The sequence below is a fragment of the Triturus cristatus genome, chromosome 11 (assembly GCF_964204655.1).
Source record: "Triturus cristatus chromosome 11, aTriCri1.1, whole genome shotgun sequence".
NCBI lineage: Eukaryota > Metazoa > Chordata > Amphibia > Caudata > Salamandridae > Triturus > Triturus cristatus.
In genome coordinates, this window is record NC_140594.1 from 564,642,430 (window position 1) to 564,666,168 (window position 23,739).

The window sequence follows — 23,739 nt, forward strand, 5'->3', positions numbered from 1 at the left end:
CACATCTTCCTGGTGGGGGCCATGATGTTCCCCCAGTGCCTTGCTATGTCTCTTTTTGCCAGGGCAAATACCAGGAAATCTAAATAATTGTCACCTCAGTAAGCTTACTTCTTCCAGGGTACCCACCAGAATTAATTGTTGGGTTGCCGGGATAGGTACTCCCGGAATCTCTGACATGTTTACAACAATCCCATTCCAGTAGCTCCTTATATTAGGGTAGGTCCACACTCTATGTAAGTGTCGTCTGCTGCCCTACACCCCAGATAATTGGGGGAAGGGGCTCTGCCTATTTTGTGGAGCCGACTTCTATAGTAGTATTCCCTATGGAGTATTTTCAACTGAACAAATCTTAGACTCTGTTTAATGGCCACCTCACACAGATGCATCATTGCTGCTTCCTAGTCACCATCTACCATGTTTCCAATGTCCAGTTCCCATCTCTTCGTCGGGGGCTGTAGGTTGTCTGGCCTATCACCTTTATTGTCATTTCATCCCCCAGTGTCCTGCTCTCCAATGGGCTACTATCTTCCAGGGCCCTCAGTGCCTTCTCCAGGAGGTGGATGTACTTAAGCCCCTCTATCTTGAACGTTATTTGCGTATTTATTTGGACACAGAACTAGAAACCTGGGGTTCCGGATTGAACCGTTCAAGAATATACGGCAGTTGGGAAACAGTGATTATTCAAGTCCGTTTAAAAAGGGGGTCCACTAACAGACCACTCCTCGAGCCTGCAAAAAAAATACAAGAACAAGTGCACATATCAACTCCCTTTTATTCAGGGTATAACAATCAAATATACCACAAAGAAAAGTGAACATAATGACTGTCTTAATAAAGATGGAATAATCAGATACCCATCGAAACGTGTTGACGCATTTCTGTACATTATCCCGAGGACAAGTTGGACCTGTAGATACAACATAGAGTATATGTAGCCAGGCCAATTTGGCTAAAATTATTCCTAGGGAATTGTGGAGCTAAAAGACAAAGTGTACTGTCTATCATTGTTCTTTCCCCTATTTTCTAAGGTTCTCTGTGGTAAAAGTGTCATAAGATGTTATGTTATGTCCTGATCTGATGAATTGTATTGTTTTTAATTATGTTGAACTGATGCAATGTGTTGTATTTTAGGTGTTTTACTATATGAATTGTGTTTTAAATAATATTCATATGTACTAAAGAAATAAATTGACCCTTTTTGTACTGTATGTTATCATGGTATCATTGCTTGAGTGTGTTAGGGTTTTTGAGTGAGATTTAAAAAAAAAAAAAGTTTATCTATGTTCTTTATATGAATCAAGAATTCCACTAATGATAGGGTGTTGATTGAGTAACTCAAGAGATAATTTGTTTTTTGTCCTAAGGTATTGGGCCACCACCCCATGTTTATGCTTACTAAAGAGGCTGTTAACATTCCTTGACTGGACCTTCAATCAATGTGTCTCACCCCTCACTGTGTCATGTGTCTCAGTCATGCTTCTCTATGTTCCTTCTTACACGTGTGGCTACACATAAGAATGTGGGTCTTGGGCCTAGGCCTCCAATATGCGCCCCGGCTCGTTCCTCTGTGTCTAGGGGGCCTTGTGGGTGCACTAATGGCCTGGTGGACTTCAAACAGAAACTACCCAACCGAGGGAGGCAACCAGCCTTCTCATAAAAAACTCCCTTCCACCCCACACTTGCAAAAGAAAGTATCTGTTGCCTGAACTTGCTACTTCCCAACATACCAAACACTGGGTGAGAACCTGTCGCCAGCCCCTCGCCCTTTCATGCTCAGTTTTGTGTTGTCTGTGGGCCCTCCGGGGGCCCAACTGGGTTGTGGAGCTGTCCCTGGAATAATTACTTCAATTGGCCTCCGCCACCACCTCCCTCCCCCCGTCATGGAGAAAGCTGCTCCCTGACCTTCTTCATCTTATGCATCAGTGGAGAGTAGCCAAGCCCACCAATATCCAGAGTGCCAGGGATACCCTAGCTGTGAGGCTGCTGGCAGTTTGTTTTCAGACAAATGGGTCGGGCCAGGGACTGGGTTGCTTGTTTCTCTCCATCCGACGGTGATGATTCCCCATCAGCAACTCTTCTTATTGGGACCGATGTCACCTGGTCTTGCTGGTAATTGGGTCTTGGAAGAGGGACCACTCTCCAAGTGTCTGCCTCCCATGTGGAGCGGTCGTTCCGAGGGACCCTCAATGGCAGCCTCTCCTCCTTCCATTGCCAGGCTTGTTCTGCGGTGTTGAACAAGTGTCTTTCCTTGGTGAATGGCCTTGAGCGTGGCAGGATAGAGGAGCGTGTGTTTAATTTGCAATGCTCAGTGTTTGACTTTCACCTTAATGAACGTGCGCTGTTGCTGCTGGACTCTGAGTGTGTAGTTCGGACAAATCATGGTCCTGGCGAACTCCAGTGAGACCATTTGGGTTTCTCTGGCTGCCCAGAGAATGGCATCTGTGTCCGAATAATTCAGCGGATGCAGTATCTCACTGGTCTGGGTGGTGCCCCCGTGGGAGCATTGAGTTAGGGCTTGTGGGCCCTCTGTTACAAAACAGGAAGCGAGTTCTTGAGGTAGACCCGTGATTTAAACCATTCTGCAAAGTAGTGTTCCGGATGTGTCCCTCAGGTTCCTCTGGAATGTCTACCAGGTGCAAGTTATTCTCCCCGTGATCTTCCCTCCACATCTTCCTTTTGTTTCTCAAGTGGCAGAGTCTCTTCTTGCAGTTTTGCAAAGTATTGTCTGAGAGTGCGTACTTCATCTTCCGCGAGGAGACTCTCATTTCCATCTCTGTCATGCGTTTCAAAACCATATTGTGTCAGGAGAGAGACCTCTGTGTCTACTCCACCAATGCACCCTTCCAGGACTTCATATGAGGCTCTAATGACCTGTAGAACGGTTGCTGTTGATATCAGATTTTTTGTTCGCTGCTTCATCTCCTGTTGACCATCATCTTGGAAGGGGGGGGGGGGGTCACCACTCCTGTGACAGGTTTTGTGAAATGATCAATTTTCCCATCGTAGGGGGCTGCTTCTTCGCACACCTTCACCATGGCAAAATCTGTTGGTTGCCCTTCCCACTGAGAAAGGACGCAAACAGCCATCGGCCAATCGCCTCGTCAGCCCCCCCACTCGTGTGTTCAGTGCAATGAGCCTAAGTGGGACACCTCCGCTCTGTCTAGTGTCCACTCTGTAGTGCTCAGGGCGGTCCATGCCAGATCCGTGCAGTGGGGCTCGACCAGTGCACCTTCACACTCCCCTCGTGCACAGTCCAAGGTACTGAGCTAGACAGCCACGGCCCCAACTCTTCTACTCTACCCCGGTGCTCCAGCACTAGGGGCCACGCCACTCCAGCGATCCAGTTGTCCTACCTTCTCCGGTGCACCCAATTGCATTACAAATCATGATCCTCAGAGGCGTTCAAGTGCTCCCTAGTAGGCGGGGTATTGGCTGCCCCATTCCCTACTGGGGGCCCCGGTGTGAGTAGTCTGTGGTACTGCGTGGAATCGGGGGGGGAAGGCTCTCTGCACCTCCTCTCTTCAGGGTGTTAGGCAACCTTGACACAGGATGTTCCTGTGTAATTTCCTCATGGTAGCTTTGGGGTGCCCTCGCTCCGCTGCTCACTTTAGGATGAGTAATTTCTCCCCCGTCAGCCCGCCTTCTACTTCGGGTCTTCCCAGGGTCCAGGTGGCTCTTCTCACCTCCTGGCAGAGGAGGGGCATGAGCAGCCACTTGGTGGTCCTAGCTCCATGATGTGCGTCCGGTTTAGCTTGGGCAACAGCCCGATGGTCCAATCGGCCCACCCCACCTCTCAGCAGATGTCTGAGGGGAGACTTAGGCAGTCACATCACTGTCCCTTCCTGGGGCTCGGTTTCCTGCTGGCCCGGGCATCCATTGAGACTCGCATATGGTGTCGTGGCCAGGGACTATACCGCCTTTTGGGGTCCAGGTGTTCCCCTGCCTCCAAAACCTGGCAATTACCTGCTTCCTTGGTCACTGCCTGGCACGGGGCGCAACAAAGCCAAAATCAAATAGCAATGCAGGGTTAGGTGTGAATGTTCAAGGCCCTGACGGAGCTTCAACAAAGCTCGACCGCCATCTTCAGCGGCATGCACCCCCCCCCCCCCCCCCCCCCCCCCTTAATATGCATTTTTGATTCTCAAGAACCAATATGACATTCTACCGCCAGACTGTTTTTGAACTGTTTATTCAATGCAATGTACTCTATAGCATTGTGCTAGTGCCTACTTTCAGCCTGGGTTGTTCTTTTTGACCCATAGTAGATTTAAAAATTGTACTCAAATGTCATGTGATGGTTTCTTCCATTGACCTTTTAACCTAAACTATTTTTGTATCTGTGGCGTGTCTTAATGGTCGAACACTTACATTTTTTAATTCACCTTTACTCAGATGCATGACCCTGGTTTTGCCTGACTTGCATGTTAGCCTAATTCTGAAGGAAGCAAGATAGCTGTGTGCACAGTACCTCCGAGCTTTTCTCCCAGCACACTCTGCTGATGTCTCTCTCTCATCTTGTTAAAGAAAGTGAGCTTGTATAAAATGTTTAGTATTACACTTTTTAGGCTCCTGCTTCTCTTCACACCTTGACGGGCTATTTGTTTCAAAGCCATAAGCAGGTTTAATTTGAAAGTATATTGACTTCCTTAAGAGATACACATGATATGGAGCACACAGAGTGATACAAAAAGGATGCGCAGGATCAAGAATGTATCCATGAGTTTCCATTGTAATTTTCAGATTTCCCTATACAAGTTAGACTCTAATCCAGTTAAGTTCAGTTGAAGAAATAGGAAGGATAATTTTATTTGCCTTGTCCGCTTTATAACCCACCCTGCAATTATAGTGCACATGGAGTTAGAATAGTAAATACACACTTAATTATGGTCAATGGCTGGTCCTCATAATAATAGGTATGTTATGTTGTGTGTGCTTGTGTGTGTGTATGATATAACACTGATATTTAGTTTCCATTTTGAAGAGCCTTAAAATTCTATTACCTTTGCTAGTCTCTACTACGTACAGTTTCTTGGAGCCATCATCTTCCAGTGGGTTGACAGTCTGGCGGACTTTGCTTCTTTTTTGCAAAAGTAGAAGGGATGAGGTACTTAGCCCTGATATATTCCTCCTTGTTACTAGAGGGAATTCTCAATACGTCACACAGTCTGGGCCTGTTCTGGATCCAAATGTCCCTAGCGGGCTATTGGTGGGGCTCTGCAATGCACACCCAGCAACCAGATGGACACAAAGTGCTGCACACCAAGAGCATTGACTTGAGATGCAATTCTGCAGCACAAAGACAACTGCTGAAAGATGAGAGCTGGAAGGAAAGTCTTCTCGTTCCTGCTATGTAGCAACAGCAGCCTGTTCCTTGGTGCAGAGATTTATGAAGGTGTTCTCACTTGCTGCACTCCTTGTGTGCTTGTGCTGGCCCGAATGGCTCAGTTCATAATATTAGTGCCTACACTTCCTCTGTGGTGTTCGTACAGGTATTGGTGTGCCTGCGGGCACACCAAGAAAGATCACCCTTTACCTGTCCCTCGCCTGCTATTATCCATTACATCCTTCTTTTCTGCTCTCTTGAACTTGAGCCTCTGTGTACACTGCAAAATTCCTAAGAGGGCCTTGCTCTAACATTCTGTCTTTGCTTTCTTCAGGTCCTGTGAGGCTCCTTGTGTCATGTGTCCCAGGTGGTAACCCACATGTGGACTTCAGCTCGTACTGACGTTTATGGGGACCTCTGTGTAGGAGTAAATTAATGTAGCAAATGTGTTAATTTGTGACTTGTACTTTCAGGAGTTATTATCGATCTTCGACTGCAAAGAGGCGCGACTTGACTGTCCAGGGCGCAAGCTGTGGCGGCGGTTTCCTGAGCATATTCAGGAGATACTAGAGCCTCACCTCAACACTAGGTAAGTGCTTTTCTCAGTACTCCCAATAAGCAAGTATATTTCATCATGGTTGTTTATTGTCCATGGTCTAGCCAGGAGTCAAACTTTAGCTATTAATGGTAGATGCCGATTTACAACCTTCTCAAGCGATAGAAATGATGACTCTGCCGATTGCAATGACTGTTACTCTCTTCCTTCCAGTCCCCCAGTATGTTCTGTAGCTTGTTTACAAAACCACCTGCCTTATCTATCAAGTTAGCTGTGTTCACATGACTATAGCAGCCTACAATAATGATTTTTATGTTTGTTAGGTCTGGCGTTAGCCAAGACCTTTTAATTGTACTTAAATTATACATATAACATGCTTTTTTGGTGCGTTCATCCAGCCCTCTTCATCCATTTGTCTGTTCTTGTGCCAGTCACATTTATCGTCCTCCCACTATTGCACATAGCATGGTACAGTGGATCACTCCACTTCAGCCTTTGGCTAAATTTACTATGAATAACAGCATTCTTCTCTTTCACAATGGTCACATCTACTCACAAGTTCAGTGCCGTGGACTTCTCTGTCAGTGTGGTCTTTTTGAGACCAAATGCGTCATTTTGATTTTAGCCATTTTTAAAAATATATTTTCAGTTCAATTTAACATTATTTACCACTGAAAATTGATCATTGTCCTAGGCAGTTACCTTGGTGTCTCGGGTGCATGCGTAAATCTGATGACACCAGATTAGGGGTGGTGAAATGTACATCGGCTGCTCCTCTACGAAAGCAAGCAGTATAACGAGGGGTATCCATCTTCCTGCTTCTCTTTACATATACTAAAGCACTTACAAATGGCATCCAAAGATATCAATTGAATAGCAACAATATTGAGGCTTCACTCAGTAGTGAAACATGGCTAAAACAGTTGTTGGATTATCTTCTTAGTTCTCTTGGTTCCGATGCTTTTTGCTTCGTTGATTAGCATTGCTAACTCCTATGTTCTGATTTTTAATATTAGTGAAGTAGTCCGTATCATTGGTGCTCTCCTGAATTCAGTTGTACCTATGTGTCATCTGCAAACGTATGTTTGTAGATTGTTGCAATGAATGTTGCTGACTAAAGGAGCCACATAGATCATAACATGAGTGCTGATTGTTGTGTTATCTTGGATCCATTATGTCTTGTAGACTAGAGCATTACTAGTAATTGTAATAAACTAGGCCTCTGAAATTGCAGGTACAAGAGCTCCCAGAAGGCTGTGAATTGGTCCAAAATGAAGAAACCAATTTATCTCAGTAAATTGGGCAACAGTTTTGCAGAATGGTCAGCTACTTGGGCAGGTTATCTAATAACAAAGGTAAGAGCCAAGTAGACTAGTCTGTAGAGGATATGGAAGATGGTGGTACCTAAAGGTGTATTGAAGGGAAATCAGTCAGAACAATTATTACTTTGGGAAGAACTGTATATTCTTGAGACTATACTCTTCTTTTAAACTGATACCATATTCCAACCATTGCACAACTCCTTATCATTCCATGACATGGGGTGTAATCTCTGATCTTTAGGGTTAACCCAAGCAGCAGTGACCCTGGAAGACTGACACAACTACCAGTGCTTATTTTTGCTCATAAACCATTGTTTATCTGTGTGTGCCTGTGCGTCTTAACTCTTTTACCTATTCGACTTTCATTTATAAACCTTCTAAAAATAACTTGAACGTGTTTGAAATAAGACGCAGAACTCTCATTTTCCCCTTATTAAGTTAGCATTCAAAAGATGCTGTGCTTACTATCCAGATAGACTGACAACCTCCTACTTTCTCTAAACGGCAAGTCTGTGTCTCTGGTGGCACGAAGAACTAGCACCAGTTGGGATGTGAACCTTGTGCTCTACAATCCTAGGTGTAAGTCATTGGAAAAAGCTGGCTGTTGGCTTTAAGCCAAGTTCCTCAAAACAGATTTTGCGATTGCTATTACTTCTGTGGGACATATTAGAGTGCAGTGGACCCTGTGCTCTGCAGAGCCGTGTATCAAGTTGCATTGGGAAACCTATTTTATCAAGCTCATCCATCATTTTTCCTTTCACAGCTATAAACGTCATGCATAACATTAATGTTGTGTGTTTTCTTTCTCCTTCTATCTACAGGACCATACAAATGCAGGTGTTACTTTAACCAGTTCTATGTCAAACTTCTCCCTGGTACTCCTAGGCCATGATTGGCAGATGGAGTCCCTCCTTTAGCCAAAATTGCTAGCTTGGTGGTGGCACTGTATCCATCTGTTGTCTTTGTACACTTTATCTGAGTCAAAACAGCTTCCTTTCAGATTCAGAGACCTGCCTTCATTAGTGTGTGCCAGTCTTCCCCATCAAAGATGTCGATCTAACACAAAGACACTTATAATGGATGCTCAACAGGCTACTAGTAGGACTGATTTAATTTATTTCCTCTTGTCACTCCCTTTATCCCATTTTTCACTTCCCAGAACAGGCTTGGGACTCTTGGCCAAGCAGTGTGCTCAAACACACATTAAGGACTTAAGCCTCCAGCGTCCTTCCCCTGTCGAGATCTCTCAAGCTGACCTCATAGAAATGGTTTAGGTCACGGTGTGTTTTATTTTTCAAGCATGGAAATTATACTCTGTTACTTATTGCATTTGTTCTCTTTCGTGATGTAGGCTAGAGGGACACCACTAACTAGCAATAAATCTCTATATAAAGACATTCTTAGAAAATCACAGTTGATTGGGATCAATGCGTAACCTATAGATGACATTTTTGAACAAGCACATGATGATGTGTGCGCCATTCTCGTGCCTTCTTTATAGCAGTCCTGCATGTGACTGCCAGGCTTGGTACAGGTAAATGAAAGAAGGCATTATTGGTGTGCTGTCTGATACAGGGGGAAGGTCCATAGGGACAGAAAACATGAGAAGGAGGCAACGGTGAAACCACTAACCAACATCTTGTCTATGTCACCCAAATTGAGACCTTAATCATGAGGAAACCATTCTGAGGTACATTGACCTCCTCTCAGCAGAGCAGACGCCACAGTTCATGTTTCAGCCAGTTGGAGACTGGAAAATTGTCCCTAAATAATTTCACTTGGATTGTGACATTGTTGGCATTGCCTCAGTAGGCAGGATCACCATGATAAAGTTGCCATAGCTAAAAGTTATTCTTTAGCCAGGCTGGTCAGTACATTTGTATGCACCTATAATATGATATGGCAAACCTTTTACATGTAACCGTGCACGAAATGCTAACTCGTTATGATAGTTACTAGCTTTGTCCCACAAGAGCTTTTCAAAACTTATTATGTCTAGCAAAAACAGAAAAAAAATTATATAAGATCTCCAATTGAGGAAAAAATTACTTTCCAATGTTTACGGTAACAGAACTTCTTGCTGCACTGGTTTGTATTTTGAGATAGCTAGAAGATTTTGATGTGTTTAATGTCAAATCAAGAATAACTTTATTTCGGCTCAAAGTACCCTACAAATATTTACAAATTAAAAAAGATTAAAATACAGTACATACAAGATTCACAATAACAGATTAAAATCTCTAAGCAAATTTTACTCATAGTGCTTTCTGATCTCTATAGAGGCACTAATGTAGTTAGCTACTGCAATATAGATTTCAGCCGTGGCCAAGGACTGTAAAAAATTTAAACCATCAATATATGAGCAAGGGCGAGCATTCCTTAATAATGGGAGCAGAAATCTAGTTCTCTCCAATTTATGCAATGTGCCAAATAATATAAAGTGCATAGTGCTTTGAACGGAGACATTGTCACATGGGCAGGGAATAAGCTTGTTTGACCTCCCTCCTTGGCAAGGAAATGCCTGCAAAAAGTGCACCGTGCATAAGCGGAACCTAGTTAGATAAAATCGAAATTGAGTCTTAATCAAAAGCGATAAACAAAATTGTGCAGGGGCAGGAGGAAAACGGAGTCCTCCCATATCGTCATGTTGGTAACTGATAAGCCTATTGTCCCTGGAGCGGAACGCCTCCTTAATAATACCTTCAGGGTTTTAAAAAAAATATTCAAGGCCAATCTCATGGTATTTCCTCCTTAAATATTGAAACAATGGAATCTTTAAAACATTGTCTGATTGTAAGCAGTCTCTAACATCACGTGAAAACGTCAAGTCCTCAGAGGTCCATATGTTGGCCCATAGGGGCAAAGGATCACTGCCTATACGGTCTTCTATTAATTCTAGGCCAAGTTCCATATGGCAGAATAGGGTGGGAGCGCTTTTCGGGAGCATCCGGAGCTTTTTTAGAAATTTGTTTTCGATTACTACAAGCTGTTGGCTTTTAGCGTAGCCCCAAACCCCAGCTCCATACGAGGCGCTAGAGAGACATTTGGCTCTTTAAAGGGTAATTAGTTCCTTCACGGGCTTATGCCCAAATTTACAAGCAAAGCAACATAGAGCGTCCATTGCCTTACTTGTCTCCTGTGCTCTTAGGGTTATAAGTGGTTCCCAACTCAACTGACTATTAAAAAGATTACCCAAGTATGAGAAATTACTAACTTTTTCTATCTTCTTAACCTGCACAATAAATGTTTTGGTGTTAGTGGTTTAGGTCCACATAATATTGAATATGATTTTATAAAATTAACTTTTAAATCAAGCTAGGTCATAAAATCAGTAAAAGCATCAAGGGATTTCCTTAAACTCATAGCTGTCCTTGCTAATAAAACCATGTCATCTGCATAAGATAAAAGCGTTCAATGTAAAAATCAGAGATCTAAGTAGATCGAAATTATTCCTTGGGGGGGGGGGGGGTTTAATATTGTAAATGGAGGCATCAGGAGAATCTATTTTTGACTGATCATTTTTCTTTTTAGCAATTCAAAGTAGTAATATTGACACACAGTCTCACTCGCACCAGCAAGAGGACTTACTACGACAAGCAAAATGTGTGAATCCAGAGCAAAAGCTTTGAAAAGAGATAAAGGTTGTTGTATTGCTGCTTCAATGGAAGTGGAGATGGGATATTGTACAGTGTTATTGATTCAACAACTGTTTCTTGCAAAGTAAGCTTACAATCATTTTTGTATTTGTATTGAAGGTTAGACATGAACTTGCCAGTAGAGTGTTCAACTGCTGCAGTATAATGATGAAGCATGACTTCAAGGTTACCATCTATCTCTTGCCTCATATTCTCGTCTACGTCTTATTGGGGTGCAGTCAAGAAGATCAACAAGAGGTGAGAATCCTTAGTAGTGATTTGTTTGCTTTGGCAGATGGTATGATCCATATTGGTGCAATGATTTGTTTACTTTGTGAGTGAGTGTTAAGTCATCAATTATATGACTGTGTCAATTTAAGTTGATTCTGAGCTGCTTCTTTTTGTAACTGATGTTTGGCGTAACAGCCAGGCCTTAATATTTGTGGATATTTTGTTCACTGTTGATCAAATACTGTTCAACGCGTAAACCAAGTACTACAACCTAAAAATTGTGAATCTTGAATCTTTTTTTTTTTACCAAACTATAAATACCCTTGGAAGTGTACAAAGTAGTGAACGTGGAATAAATATATGTAAATGGATGCAGTGCATCTGTTTTTGTTGAAGCAGCATATGATTTTGTTCAAGAAATGTCTTGCTGGCTACATCAATTTAGTAGCTAGTTGTAACGTTTGTATAGTGCATCACGGTATATCGTTTCATCACATTTATCAATAAGGGTTTGATATTTAAAGAAATCTTATAATCAAAAACGACCTAATCCCTCTGCTGTCCCCTTCCCGTAGGTTCAAGAACAAACTGAAGAAAATAAATAAGAGGCTATGTAAAGGAAAGAAAAAGATTCCTAGCTTTAGGATTCCCTGTTCTATTCTGACACAGTTCTCCACTGAGCATTAATAATGCAATGCTATATGTCGAATGGCATCTGGTGGAGTTATTGGTACTAACCCTGGGTGCAAGCAATGATCAAATGATCCACCACATTTATGGAGCACACACCAGATCATTTCTGAAAATCTTAAGTACAACTTTCAGATGTCCTTAGAAGCTCTACAGCACCCTCCTGCTGAGGGGGGCCTAGGCGCCCCTGATTTTAAATTGTACTTCTAGGTCTTGCTCTCCAGTGGATAAGGCAATGGCTTGATGGAGCCCACCAAAAGGAGCTAGGGTTGGTGGAGCAGTCCACATATTTGGGTGCTTTGCTAGCTAAATGAATCTGTCTGGCGGTAGTGATTCTGCGCCCAGGAGTGCTTCTGACTGTGGTACTAAAATGCTGGAGGTGCTGTGTCTTAAGAACCGTGGGCACATCCCTATATGCACCCGCATTGCCCCTTGTGGGCCTCCCACACGGAGACCCCCCTCTCCTTTTTCACAGTAGGCAAGCTGTCCGCCTTAATGGATGCCAGACTGGTGACAGTAGGGGACTGTTGCCTACAGGGTGCTCTGCCCACTATGACCTACCTCTAGGACAATTCCTTATTTACGAGGCACTGAATCGGACGCTCCAGCACCTGTGGGCTGGGGGATGGGATGAGCCTTCGACCCATACAGTGTTGCAGCTATTGGTTTCTCTTGGTACCGCCAGGCATCTGATGATGTGGATTTACCTCTCCTTCTCCGAGATGGTTCTGTATACCCCTATCTGCGATGTGAGGGCGATGGGTTCTGGGACGGGGCATTACGGATTCGGAGTGGCGTGGCACATCCAAAAAAGGTCTCCAGAAATATGAGGCTAAAGTACACTCAATTTAACTATATTGTCATGACATATATGATTCCAAACACCATCTGGGTGATTTAGTGGGTGAATTGCGCCCTTGCCCAAGATGCAGACCCTTGGATGCAGATTTTGTCCATATGGTCTGGTACTGCCCCTAATTACGTACATTCTGGGCCGATGTGATTGACGCCCTAAATGCTACACTGGGACGCTCTCTTTCCTGCTCCTTGGAGGCAGGTATATTCAGGATGTTCATGAGACCCCACAGAAGAAAAGTTGGCACTAGATTTGTAGACATGGCTCCAGTGTTGGCCAAAAGACTAATATAGATAGCTTGGAAATCAGCCTCCGGTCAAGGGGTGAGAACCTGGAGAGCAGATGTGACTCAGTGGGCAAGAGCTGAAGAGAGGGCCCTGATCCATGTCGAAGCTAGATGGGTACTGTGACGCCCAATTGCGGGCCTGTGGACAGAAATTCTAGGGGCTTGGGAGCATCCGGTGGGAGAGTTGAGTGAGGCTGCTGAGGACCAACCAGGACTGACTGAGGGAGATTGGGCAGCCCCTCCACCTGGGGGTTCACCAGAGAGGACGTTGCACATTAAGCTAGAGGCACTGACACAACCCTCTAATGACAGACCCTCTCCCGCCGTCCAAGATGAGTGCCCTAGAACCAGATATTTTGCAAGTTCTAGTAGGACTCTTGAACATCTCTCTTACGCAAGGAAAAATCCTGCAGGCATGGAAACATGCCTTGCTTCGCCCCCTCTTGCTGAAAGAGAACTCAAGAACTCCCTCTGACTCTCCACCTCCAGCACGAACGACCCCGCATCCCCCATAGAAGGGGACAGAACCGCTTATTTGAAATAATAGTAATGACTTGCTTGCAGATTGAGCTTTTGAAGAAGGGATGCCTTTCTGAGGGGGTCTCTTTGTTCCAGGTTCAGTCCAATTGAAGTCACATCTGGAAGAAATGTAGAGAATGTTTACCAACGTGATGGAACTGCTGTATGAAAATGAGCAAGGGTGGTATGGTAATAGTAGCCGAAGGACATGAACCCAGTCGCTCTGGGAGGACTGAGAGCACTATTGGTAGCATGGTCTTGTGCTTGGTGGGCAGCCCATTCTAGCGTAAAGTGAATATTCTATAGAGCTACTGTTAAAATTTCTGGGAGTGACATGGGGCGATGGGCTGGCTATTGGTGTCTTAGCTTGCAGCAAACCAGGGGGTTTCACCTTGTAGGTAGGGACGTAGGGGATTAATTGAGAGTTTTAGGGCTGACCTCCTACTCTATTATCCCTCTGCTTCCTCTCCGTCTCCATATCGCCCATTTGCAGCATCTAAGTGTTTTTCTCATTGTGATGCAAAAGTGTAATGTCTAATTAAAAAAGTGTTCACTTTAGTGAATTGTCTGATGAGTAGCGAGGAAGCTTATGTAGTTGCCCTTCTCAGATATTTGTTCTGCATCCCATGTTTGATCTGCAATAAACTTATGTCTGAACGAGTCCACAGCTGAGATCTTTTAGGTTAAGTAATATAATTTTCCAAACTTTCTGCCCTAGTAGTAGCTTATGTACCATTTTCAAAAGACTTTATATCCAGGTATGTACAATTTATGATTAAAATTCAATCTGCAGATTTGGCAATTACCCGTCTGTATTTGGTAATTGACATTTTAAAGCCCACAGCCCTTTGCCTGTTAGAAAATGTTTATTTACTCTATCACTGGACTCTGACTTAGTTCATAAAAAGGTGGAATACATGTGCATGTTTTGAACCCTGGAACATACCTGAAAGAAGCATTTTAAATAAAATAAAATAAGTGATTCCGTGTTTAAATGGAAAACTGCATGCCAGTGATAGTCAGACAAATCAAGATATAGCTACTCTTGCTTTGAATGTGTATAGAATTACGCCAGAATGAGCGAGTATGACACAAACTCCTAAAGGGTACTCCTAACCCCAACTGGAGAACTCTTAAGTTAAGTCATATAATTTGGGAGAATATGAGCATGGGTACCAGCTAAAGCTAGAGGGTAAAATTAAACTGAAACTAATTACATAAAGCAATAGCAGCCTTTCCTACCATTTGACCCAAAAGGCTAAGCACAAAGGGTGTAAATCTAAACTGAAAGCTAAAAATTAAGCACTGTTCATGGGAGTCAAAAGTCCCACAAGGAATTGCAGAAATTTTCCTTAGAAATTAGAGACTTGATTTGCTGGATTCTGTGACAAGGATCTGGAAAGTGACTCTGAGCACACTATAAATTGCGGCTTCTGCTAATCACTGCCAGACTTCTTACAGCAGATTGAAAGTCCACCTGTCATGCGTGTGAGGGCACCATGCTTGTGCAGGTCTGTAGGAACCGACATGCTAAGGTGTCTCGTAGGTCAGCGAGTGACCTTGTTGATGGAATTGCTTCCATAGTGTATAGAGGCACAAATGTGTCAGTTTCTTTATCTGAGGATGTGCCCAACACCCATTTAACACAGCCTATGTGACTTCCGATTTCATCGTAGGACATGGAAACCTTCAAAGTCTTTATCACATGAAACCTTTTCAACCAAGAAAAGCATAATCACAATTGCCATACCCTAACCAGTCAATGATTCATCATTTTGATAAGTTGATTTCTCTGGAGAAAGGGTGGAAGCATGAAGGACATATAAGGAACCAGTTGTACGGCACTAGTTGTTCAAGGCATTTGATTGCTGTTTTACAAAAGTTTTGCATCATAATCGATTACAAGCTTTGGGTTGCTGCTTCACCAGAGGCATTTGTGCTTATTCTAAGGCACCATGCATGACTTTCCCAAAGTATGACCCCAGTACATGAATCCCCCTAACATAATTTACTACTGCAGCTTTCTCCTCAAGGTTCATTCTTAGATGATCTTTCCTCAATGCTTTGGAGTGAGAAAGAGTGGTTTACTAAAGTGAGGAAAAGATAATGCAGTGGTCACCCTGCATTATCATTCAATACTCTTCCCGCCTGTGTCTGCACAAACCTTGACCTGCTTCTCCAACCCAGAATCTTGCACAACATCTGAAAATATCAGTGGGTGTACTGGTTACAAATCGGAAATGTGGAGGCATTTATGTCTTAATTATTGTCTGCACCCTCTGTGGTTTATGCCCATAAAATGCAGTTTCCAGTCCTGCTACATGAATTGGCCTCTGCTAAGAATTTGTAGGTAGTTCACTTCAACTATATGCCTTTCTTTATAGTCCCATTTGGGAAGTGATTTAGCATCCGCTCAACAATGTCAAGTACAAATCCCAAGAAATAATGCATGCACCACATGGCTAGTGCAAGCTTTTAGTTTCTCCTAATATGATTTATGCTTCAATTAGATGTGTTTTCACAATTTTGTGGTACTAATTATAGCTAACCCTTCACTTCTGACCCCATGTGTGTCCATTATCCTTCATGTCTCCCTTTAAGAAAACTAAAGAGTGTTTCTGTCTTTAAAGGTGTATGCCGAGATCATGGCTGTTTTGAAACATGACGACCCATGGATTAGACGACTGCAAGATAATGCATCTGATCTGAGTCAGCTTAGCACCCAGACTGTCTTCTCTATGCTTGATCATCTGACTCAGTGGTCAAGGCACAAGTTCCAGGCACTCAATGCTGAAAAACCTGCCAACAAATCTGCCAGAGAAAAAGTTGATCACAAAGGTGAGTGACAATTTTCCAAATGTTTGGGTAAAGATGGTAACATGATATGAGAAACCATCGGCAGAAGACAAGTAGAAGAGAGTCTTCAGACTTTACCTGTGCTCTCGCAGCACACTATGCCAACTCACTTTCACAAAGAAGTAAGTTAAGGGCCTTCTTTTTAGTGCAAATTGTTTTCCCTTGGACATCTCAGGCCATGCACAAGGTGCTGATTCAAAAATGCAGATAATGTAAAAAAATAAAAAGGAATAATATCACTGTTAGAGTCCAACAACAGTGCCACAAAAGTTAAACGGGGTTTCAGTGGAACTCTAATGAAGATTATGGAAGGCTAGACTAAGTCAAAGTATTTTCTAAATTTAAACATGGTTCATTTTAGTGGGATCTTGATAACAGGGCAGTCTGAACCACAAATGGGCGAATGTGGGCTAAAGTTGAAGTTTAGACTCATTGAGAAAAGCTGAAGTGGTGCAAATATGACCACAGGTCACAGGCGTGGGTGGTCACAGACAATATCTGAAACAGGTTCCAGAATTGTAGGATCAGCAGCAGCCATTGAAGAATGTAGGTGATCCATATAGCAAGCAAGTGAAGATATAGACGATGGATTGGGTGAGCTGTGACTGGGCTTGCCCAAACCTTGAAAACAAAAATCCATTAGTGACCCAGGCTTTCACCTATGGAGATCCATCGGCTCACCGTTTTGGGTAGCTGGAACAAGCACAAAGTCTACCCTTCACAGATGTCTGTGGGGTAGTATCTCAGCAGCTCAACCAGCAATAGATTTGAACGAGAAATAACTTAAAGGGCCAAATTGATTTTTGATAAAACACTTGCTGCAAGCTCTGTCCCCTCTCATCCCGTTCAATGCCACACACTGATAGAGGTACTTACACAACCAGACTGTTGGCCCAGCTACATTGGTTATTTCCTTTAGTTCTTTGCATCTTTCAAAACACCCATATTAATGCCTCTGGACTTGAATAGTTCTAAATCCTGAGTGAGAATAACAAAATCGTGACCTGAGATTCATACATGCATAATATCATTGGAATTGTGCCTGGAAAGACCATGAGCCCTACTCCCTTTTAAATTTAGACTAGACTCATCGAGGTAAAGATTCATAGTGTGGGTCCTTGAAACCAAAGTGCTCATTGTGCTAACCAGCACGCAAAGGTATGTAAATTAAGTGCATCTGATGAAGGGAAAAGAGGTGAATGAGAACATAAGTTTGTCCCGTAGCCATTAGCCAGAGTCCTAATCCAGCTTTTAATGTATGACCACCATGTTTTACCACAGTTTAAATCACTGAAGAGTTCATTGACTAATCTACTTTCTCTGTTCTTATTGATGTAGTGTCGAGCGAAGATTTGGGGGAGTATCAGAATGTGACTCGTTTTCTGGACCTTATTCCTCAGGATACCTTGGCTGTCGCTTCCTTTCGCTCTAAAGCTTACACAAGGGCTGTAATGCACTTTGAGTCGTACATCACAGAGAAGAAACAAAACATTCAGGAGCACCTAGGTTTCCTGCAGGTAACAAACAGACGTTTTTCACAGAACATCAAAATATTTCTTACCAGCATGTGTTAGTGTTGTGCAGTCTCCTTCAGAAGACCAATTATTAAATGTTCGTTACATCCGAATTCATTGGACTGAGAGACTGTGGTGGTAAGCCCTAGCTTGAAAGGTGCTGCTTCATTCTAAATCTAAGTAGTTCGTGTAAGTGACTTACTAAATTCAATATGTTTTCTTGAGCTTCTGAAATGAACTGCTGGGGACATTTAGTATGTATAAATAAATAAATATATATGTGTATGTATATATATATATATATATATATATATATATATATATATATATATATATATTTTTTTTTTATATATATTTGTGGTTTGCGGGTCTGCACCAAAACGCAGGTGGTGCAAGGTAAAGATTCTACCGCTCTGCGCCTGAAATATGCCACTGTGTCCTTTCAATAAAAAAGAGTCCTTGCACTCCAGGGAGGGTGAGCTGTTGAACTTTATTTAAAACTGCTTTTCGTTCCCAGAGCAATTTATATTTTCTAATCAGTCTTGGTCGAAAACGACTCAGGCTAGGGCTTAAGATGTTTGATTAATACACATGTGTCTAAGCCATAACATGTCTTAGGAGAAGGGGTCTCTTAAGACTTTCAATGAATGACTATTTCCCCCCCCCCCTCCCCCCCGAGCCATCTCTATTCGCTGCCACACCAAAATGAACAGAAGGTAGTGGTCCGTTAGACGAAGGTCGAGTGGCAGGCCGTTCCAGAGGACCGCGGCTGATTTGGAAAAGGACAGGTCGCCCATTCTGACCTTGGTTGTACGTTTGACTGAGGCAAGGGCTTGGTTGCATGATCTCAGGTTACGCGAGGGGATGTGAAAGTGTAATTTATCTTCTAAGATGTGTGGTCCTTTTTTATGTAAGGTTCTATGCGCAAAACAGAGGTGCTTGAAATTAGCTCTCTGGCGGACTGGTAACCAGTGTAATTCTTTCAGGCAATAGGATGCTGAACTGTATTTTTTTTGTTACTTGTTAGTTTGACAGCGGCACTCTGGACCACTTGAAGTCTGGAGAAAAGATAGTCCTCCATGCCAACATTAAGGGCGTTGCCGTAATCCAGTCTGCTCATAGGCAGAGCCGGTGTGATCGTTGTCTGCAGTTCAGTGGGATCCAGGGGAAAAGTCGTCTAAAAAGTTTTAGTGTAGAATAGGCTTTTCCGCACAACGTGCGTATTTGGTCCTGCATAGATAGTGTCGTCAAAAATGATGCCCACATTTTTAGCTGCCCGTTTGGGTTCTGGAGCGGTGCCTGGGGCCACCAGCTATTGTCCCAAATGCCCTGGGCTTTTCTTGTAGAATTGCATGCAATGTTTCAGACATCAGTGATGACCTTCCACAGCATATTGTGAATTTAGCTAGCCTTGTTAGCAGAGTTGCAGTACTAACCTCTATGAATTTGAGGCTATGAAAGTTCCAGCTGCAATGTCATAGACTCCTTTTTTTCTGTTGATGTGGATTGAATCTCTTGAAAATAGTACAACAATAAGTAGTTTTCGAATGTTGTTTCTGTTTTACTTTTATTTGTACACCTTCTCTGTGGTGATCATATTTTTATATTATCTTATTTATTTGTTTATTCAACATATTCTATAACACCTGTTACTCAAGTTTTCAATACCTGAGATACTAGCTTTGCACAACGTTGCACCAAATCTTTTGCTGCCGAAATGTATTGCAAAGGTAAATGTGCTGGGATGAGTTTCCTGCTGTCCCTGAAACTGGGTTTGAATTGTCTGCATCACTTGTTTCAAATGTGATATCTCGTTGATGTAAAAGTTCTTGTTATTCTTAAAGATTAGTTCTCTTTCAGGAACATTTCAGGAAATTGTGTTTCATATTAGTGGCCACAGAGACGCTTGCATGATTGTTCCAACCACGCTCCAACTATATAAAGGTTAACATTTAGAGACCCTTTAACCCATTGGTTATGTAAGCATAATGCATTCACATCTGGGGCTGTATTTCAAATAGGGCACATATCCCTCTTTGTGTCGAGGTGCACCTTCATTTTGGTACACTGAGTGGAAACATGGATTAGGTGCCATATTACTGATAATGTTCTGCCCCCAGGGCAGACCCAAACTCGCAGCTGGCGTGGGGATGCCAAAGTAGGGAAAGATGGAGCGGCTGCTTTAAGCAGCAGCGGTCTTGGAAGGGGGTAGGATTTCACTGCGCCTCTCTACAAAAAGGAAAAGCTTTGCCTAATGAGAGGTGGCTCCGGGATACTTCAAGGGGCCCTCATACTCTGACCCAAATGCGTCACACGGGCACCAAGAACTCTTATGTAAGAGTAAAAACCTCTGCATGTGAAATTTGCACACTATTGGGCAGCTTAACACTAGAACCCATGAAGTAGATTAGGGTTTTCAACTTAGTCTTGATGAATTGCCACAGACCCGTTCAGGGCTAATTGGGCATGAAACATGTTGGCCTCATTTTAGGACCACAGCACATCTCCACACTCCATTGGTTCACATTTATGTTTTAATCTTGGATTGAACAATCTCTGAGAATAAATCTCCAGTGAAAGGGTTGTCCGTAGCCAATGTTAGATCATATTCCCTTCCAGTCTACCACACTTCCTTCACGATTTCATAAAAGGGCACCGTCTTATGCTGGGACAACACCAGGCATACTGGTCCTAAAAAGATCTTCGGTAGAGAGCCCCTCTTTGTGGCCCACTGGGTATTGCAGTGCCCACCCAGAGAAGAGCACAGCCCTATGATGAAGCATTCCACCTCAGTGGGTGAGCGCTTGCATATCTGAAAAGGTATACCCCAATGACCAAAGAAATTGTACCACTATCTCAAATTGGGGTCCAGTGGACAAGTGGAGTTGCACGCTCATTTTGTTTTGCCGTTCAACCAAGTGCAACAAAGGACCAACCCAACAGGATGCTCAAGTTATATGATTACACTACATTGGCGTAGTGTTCACATGGGAGAGTCACTCATGATCTCAAACAGAGAACACACCATAAGTAATTGCCCCAAATCTTCCTAGCCTTTATCTTAATACCTGGATTAGAAGCCATAGAAGAAGCGGTTAAGAGAGAAGAGTCGCAGTGGAGGGGATGAAGAGTGGACTCGTGACTTGGGGTTGGCCCATTTAGTGACAAAGAAGTATCAGGTTGAAAGATACAAAAGTGGAGAGCTTGGCTGAATGGTGGAGTGAGCGATGTACAGTACCCATTGAGAAGGAGGCATGAAGATGCACTGAGTGGAAGAGGAGAAAGGGACTTGGAAGGTTCAAGTGGGATAGAAGAAGGGACGAAGTTAAACAGTTGCCCGACACATCAGTTCATGAGAGAACAAAGTATCACTGCATTGTAGATGCAACTAAAAATAAACCGTCTCAACAAGAATGGCAACAATTTCAGCAGGTTATGTTGTCACAAGAAAGCCTTGCAGCCCGCACTCTGAAATTGCACTGTTGCTTATCTTCCCTCTTCTACACCTACTCTCATCGGACATCAGTCAAACATGACTAGATGGTCCTGAGCTGAGAAGAAGGATAAAGGAGAGGAAAATGTTCTCTTGAGCGAGAATTTTGTCTTGTAGATATTCTCTGGCCCTGTGTAAATCCAGTTTTCTAACTGGCTATTAAATAATAAATGAACAGGTGATTAGAGACAGGATTTACCAAAATATATAACCATTAATTTATCACTGTTGTTCGTATGATGAATTTTACCTCTCTTGGGAGCCCTTTACTAATTTATTTGCCCTGCGGTCTTTTACTAATACTCAGAAACTGTATGCTGCCATGCATGAACCTGATGGAGTGGCTGGGGTGAATGCCATCCGAAAAGCAGAACCATCTCTCAAAGAGCAGATCCTTGAGCATGAAAGTATTGGATTGCTCCGAGATGCCACAGCTTGCTATGACAGGGCTATCCAACTGGAGCCAGACCAGGTATGCTGTAAAACATACCCAACTATCATGCTTAATGAAACAATGTCACAGATTTGTTAAAATTCAATATAGTGTAGTGTTTGTATTTGAACTAGTTTGAAAAGATGTTCTGCTATGTTTGCCTTTCTTACCATTGCCCAAACTACTGCCCACTTCTGCCCAGTGTTGGATAGAACAAATGCCTTATGCAACAATTCCAAGCAATATATATTTCTTAGTCGTTCATTTGTCCCCTTCATGCATACTTGTCCTCCCACACAGTATTTTCACCATCTTCTTGCACATATCGTACTGAGCATGTACCATGTATTCTTGTATTCAATATCCAATAAGAAATTACATTTATTGATCACTTCCACATTTAGCTGTCCCCTCAGGAGATGCCTAAAAAATCATACTGTCCTCCCTTTGACCTCAGCACACAACTCATGATGGGCCAGGCATCCTTTAACGGAGCTAGTGCCTCATGCTACTTGCAGGTGTAGCTGCAAATGACCACTACTCTCCGCAGTTTGTCTTCCAGCCACAGCCCATTTCCTCTTTCAGCATTTCATTGGACCAACCTTCACTTACTACTTAAACCATCCACTAAATTCAGTCTGCCTGGCATTTATATTTATTTTCCTTCTTTTTACGCTTTGGAGCAAGCAATAAACCACTTTGTCTCTGAATTGTATGTCTTCCACTTTAAACTCATTAGTTCGGTACCATTCTTCTTGTTTCAACGGATATGTGTACATTTTTGAATTATTTGCAGTGCCATTGCACTGTGTAAAGCTCATTGAGTCTGACGGCATCAGATAAATAATTAAATGCATCTAAAAAATAATTTCTTCAGTATGCGACTAGGTGAAATGTATTAAATGTAGTGGGTTGCAGTCTTCCACAGTGTAACATTCCAAATTTATTGACCTTCCTTTAAATGATTTAATTCAAAGGTTTATTGTACTCGACTACGTTTAGGTAGTTCTCCATTACTTTCTTCGAAATGTAGTATGGTAGTGATTTTACACCACCTGATTGCATAGCTTTCTCCAATGTTTGCACACAACTTGAATAAAGATTTGTGTGGCACTTGCCTTGACTTTTGTGCCTCATGGCCATGACACATATTAACAGGTCAAAAGAGCATACTAAGTGCACCTTTTATGACACATAAACATCAATAGAGCAGAGAAGGGTTTAAAGATCTTTTAACCAATTAATGTAAAATATTGTTGTTCTAATTTGCTGATAACCATGAAGTGAATGGCCGTTATGAGCCATACTTCCTGTAGTCACGATGACTGGGATAAAACAATGCAATTTATTTTGATTTTGAGTAAAATGCTAGACATGTAGGTTAAAAGTAATAACTGCTAAAGTTAAACATGAATCTTGACTGTCCTTGAATAACAAGCTGAAGCTGAAATGTATTTAATAAAATGAAAGTGCAGATGACTCTAAAGACCTCAACCCCTGTTTTCATGTGCAGATCATCCATTATCATGGTGTAGTGAAGTCTATGCTGGGTCTCGGCCAGCTGTCTACTGTGATCACTCAAGTCAACGGTGTGCTCGCCAACAGGTAACAATGGAATTGAGGGATTGGGAGCTATTTGTATTTAAAGCTGCTTCTACTGCTCAGAGCTGCCTGAGCAGTAGAAGCAGATGGGTCCTTCAGCCTAATGCCCAAGCTTTAAAATAAGCCTGGTTCATGCAGTAATCTTCCCATGCCCTACACTTTTACATCCCCAACTAGAAAGCAGTGCTCCAGATAGCTGCAACTGGAAATCAATCCAGTTCGACAAATTGTGTTATTTGGCCCCAGTCTGGAGTTTGTGACACATTCACCAGGGACTCCACAAAAGCATAAATCATCTGCAAATGCTGGAACAAGAGGTTCTGAATGTGCACCTATAATGGGGAATAACGATGGGCCCCAAAGGCAAATGGGGTCAATAGGTATAATTGAAATACTTCCTACCATTGCCTGTTAAGCACAGTC

At 42.7% G+C, this 23,739-nt stretch overlaps 1 protein-coding gene across 3 annotated transcripts in view; it reads left to right on the top strand.

The window, feature by feature from the left end:
* ATR (ATR checkpoint kinase) overlaps positions 1–23,739 on the top strand; it is a 434,398-nt gene that overhangs the window by 236,887 nt on the left and 173,772 nt on the right. For all 3 annotated transcript variants that reach the window (XM_085633621.1, XM_085633618.1, XM_085633619.1), the window contains exons 24-30: positions 5,797–5,912; positions 7,114–7,234; positions 10,957–11,094; positions 16,049–16,256; positions 17,613–17,791; positions 21,589–21,753; positions 23,228–23,319. In XM_085633621.1, coding sequence (XP_085489747.1) covers positions 5,797–5,912; positions 7,114–7,234; positions 10,957–11,094; positions 16,049–16,256; positions 17,613–17,791; positions 21,589–21,753; positions 23,228–23,319 — 1,019 coding nt within the window. The remainder of the gene's footprint in view (positions 1–5,796; positions 5,913–7,113; positions 7,235–10,956; positions 11,095–16,048; positions 16,257–17,612; positions 17,792–21,588; positions 21,754–23,227; positions 23,320–23,739) is intronic.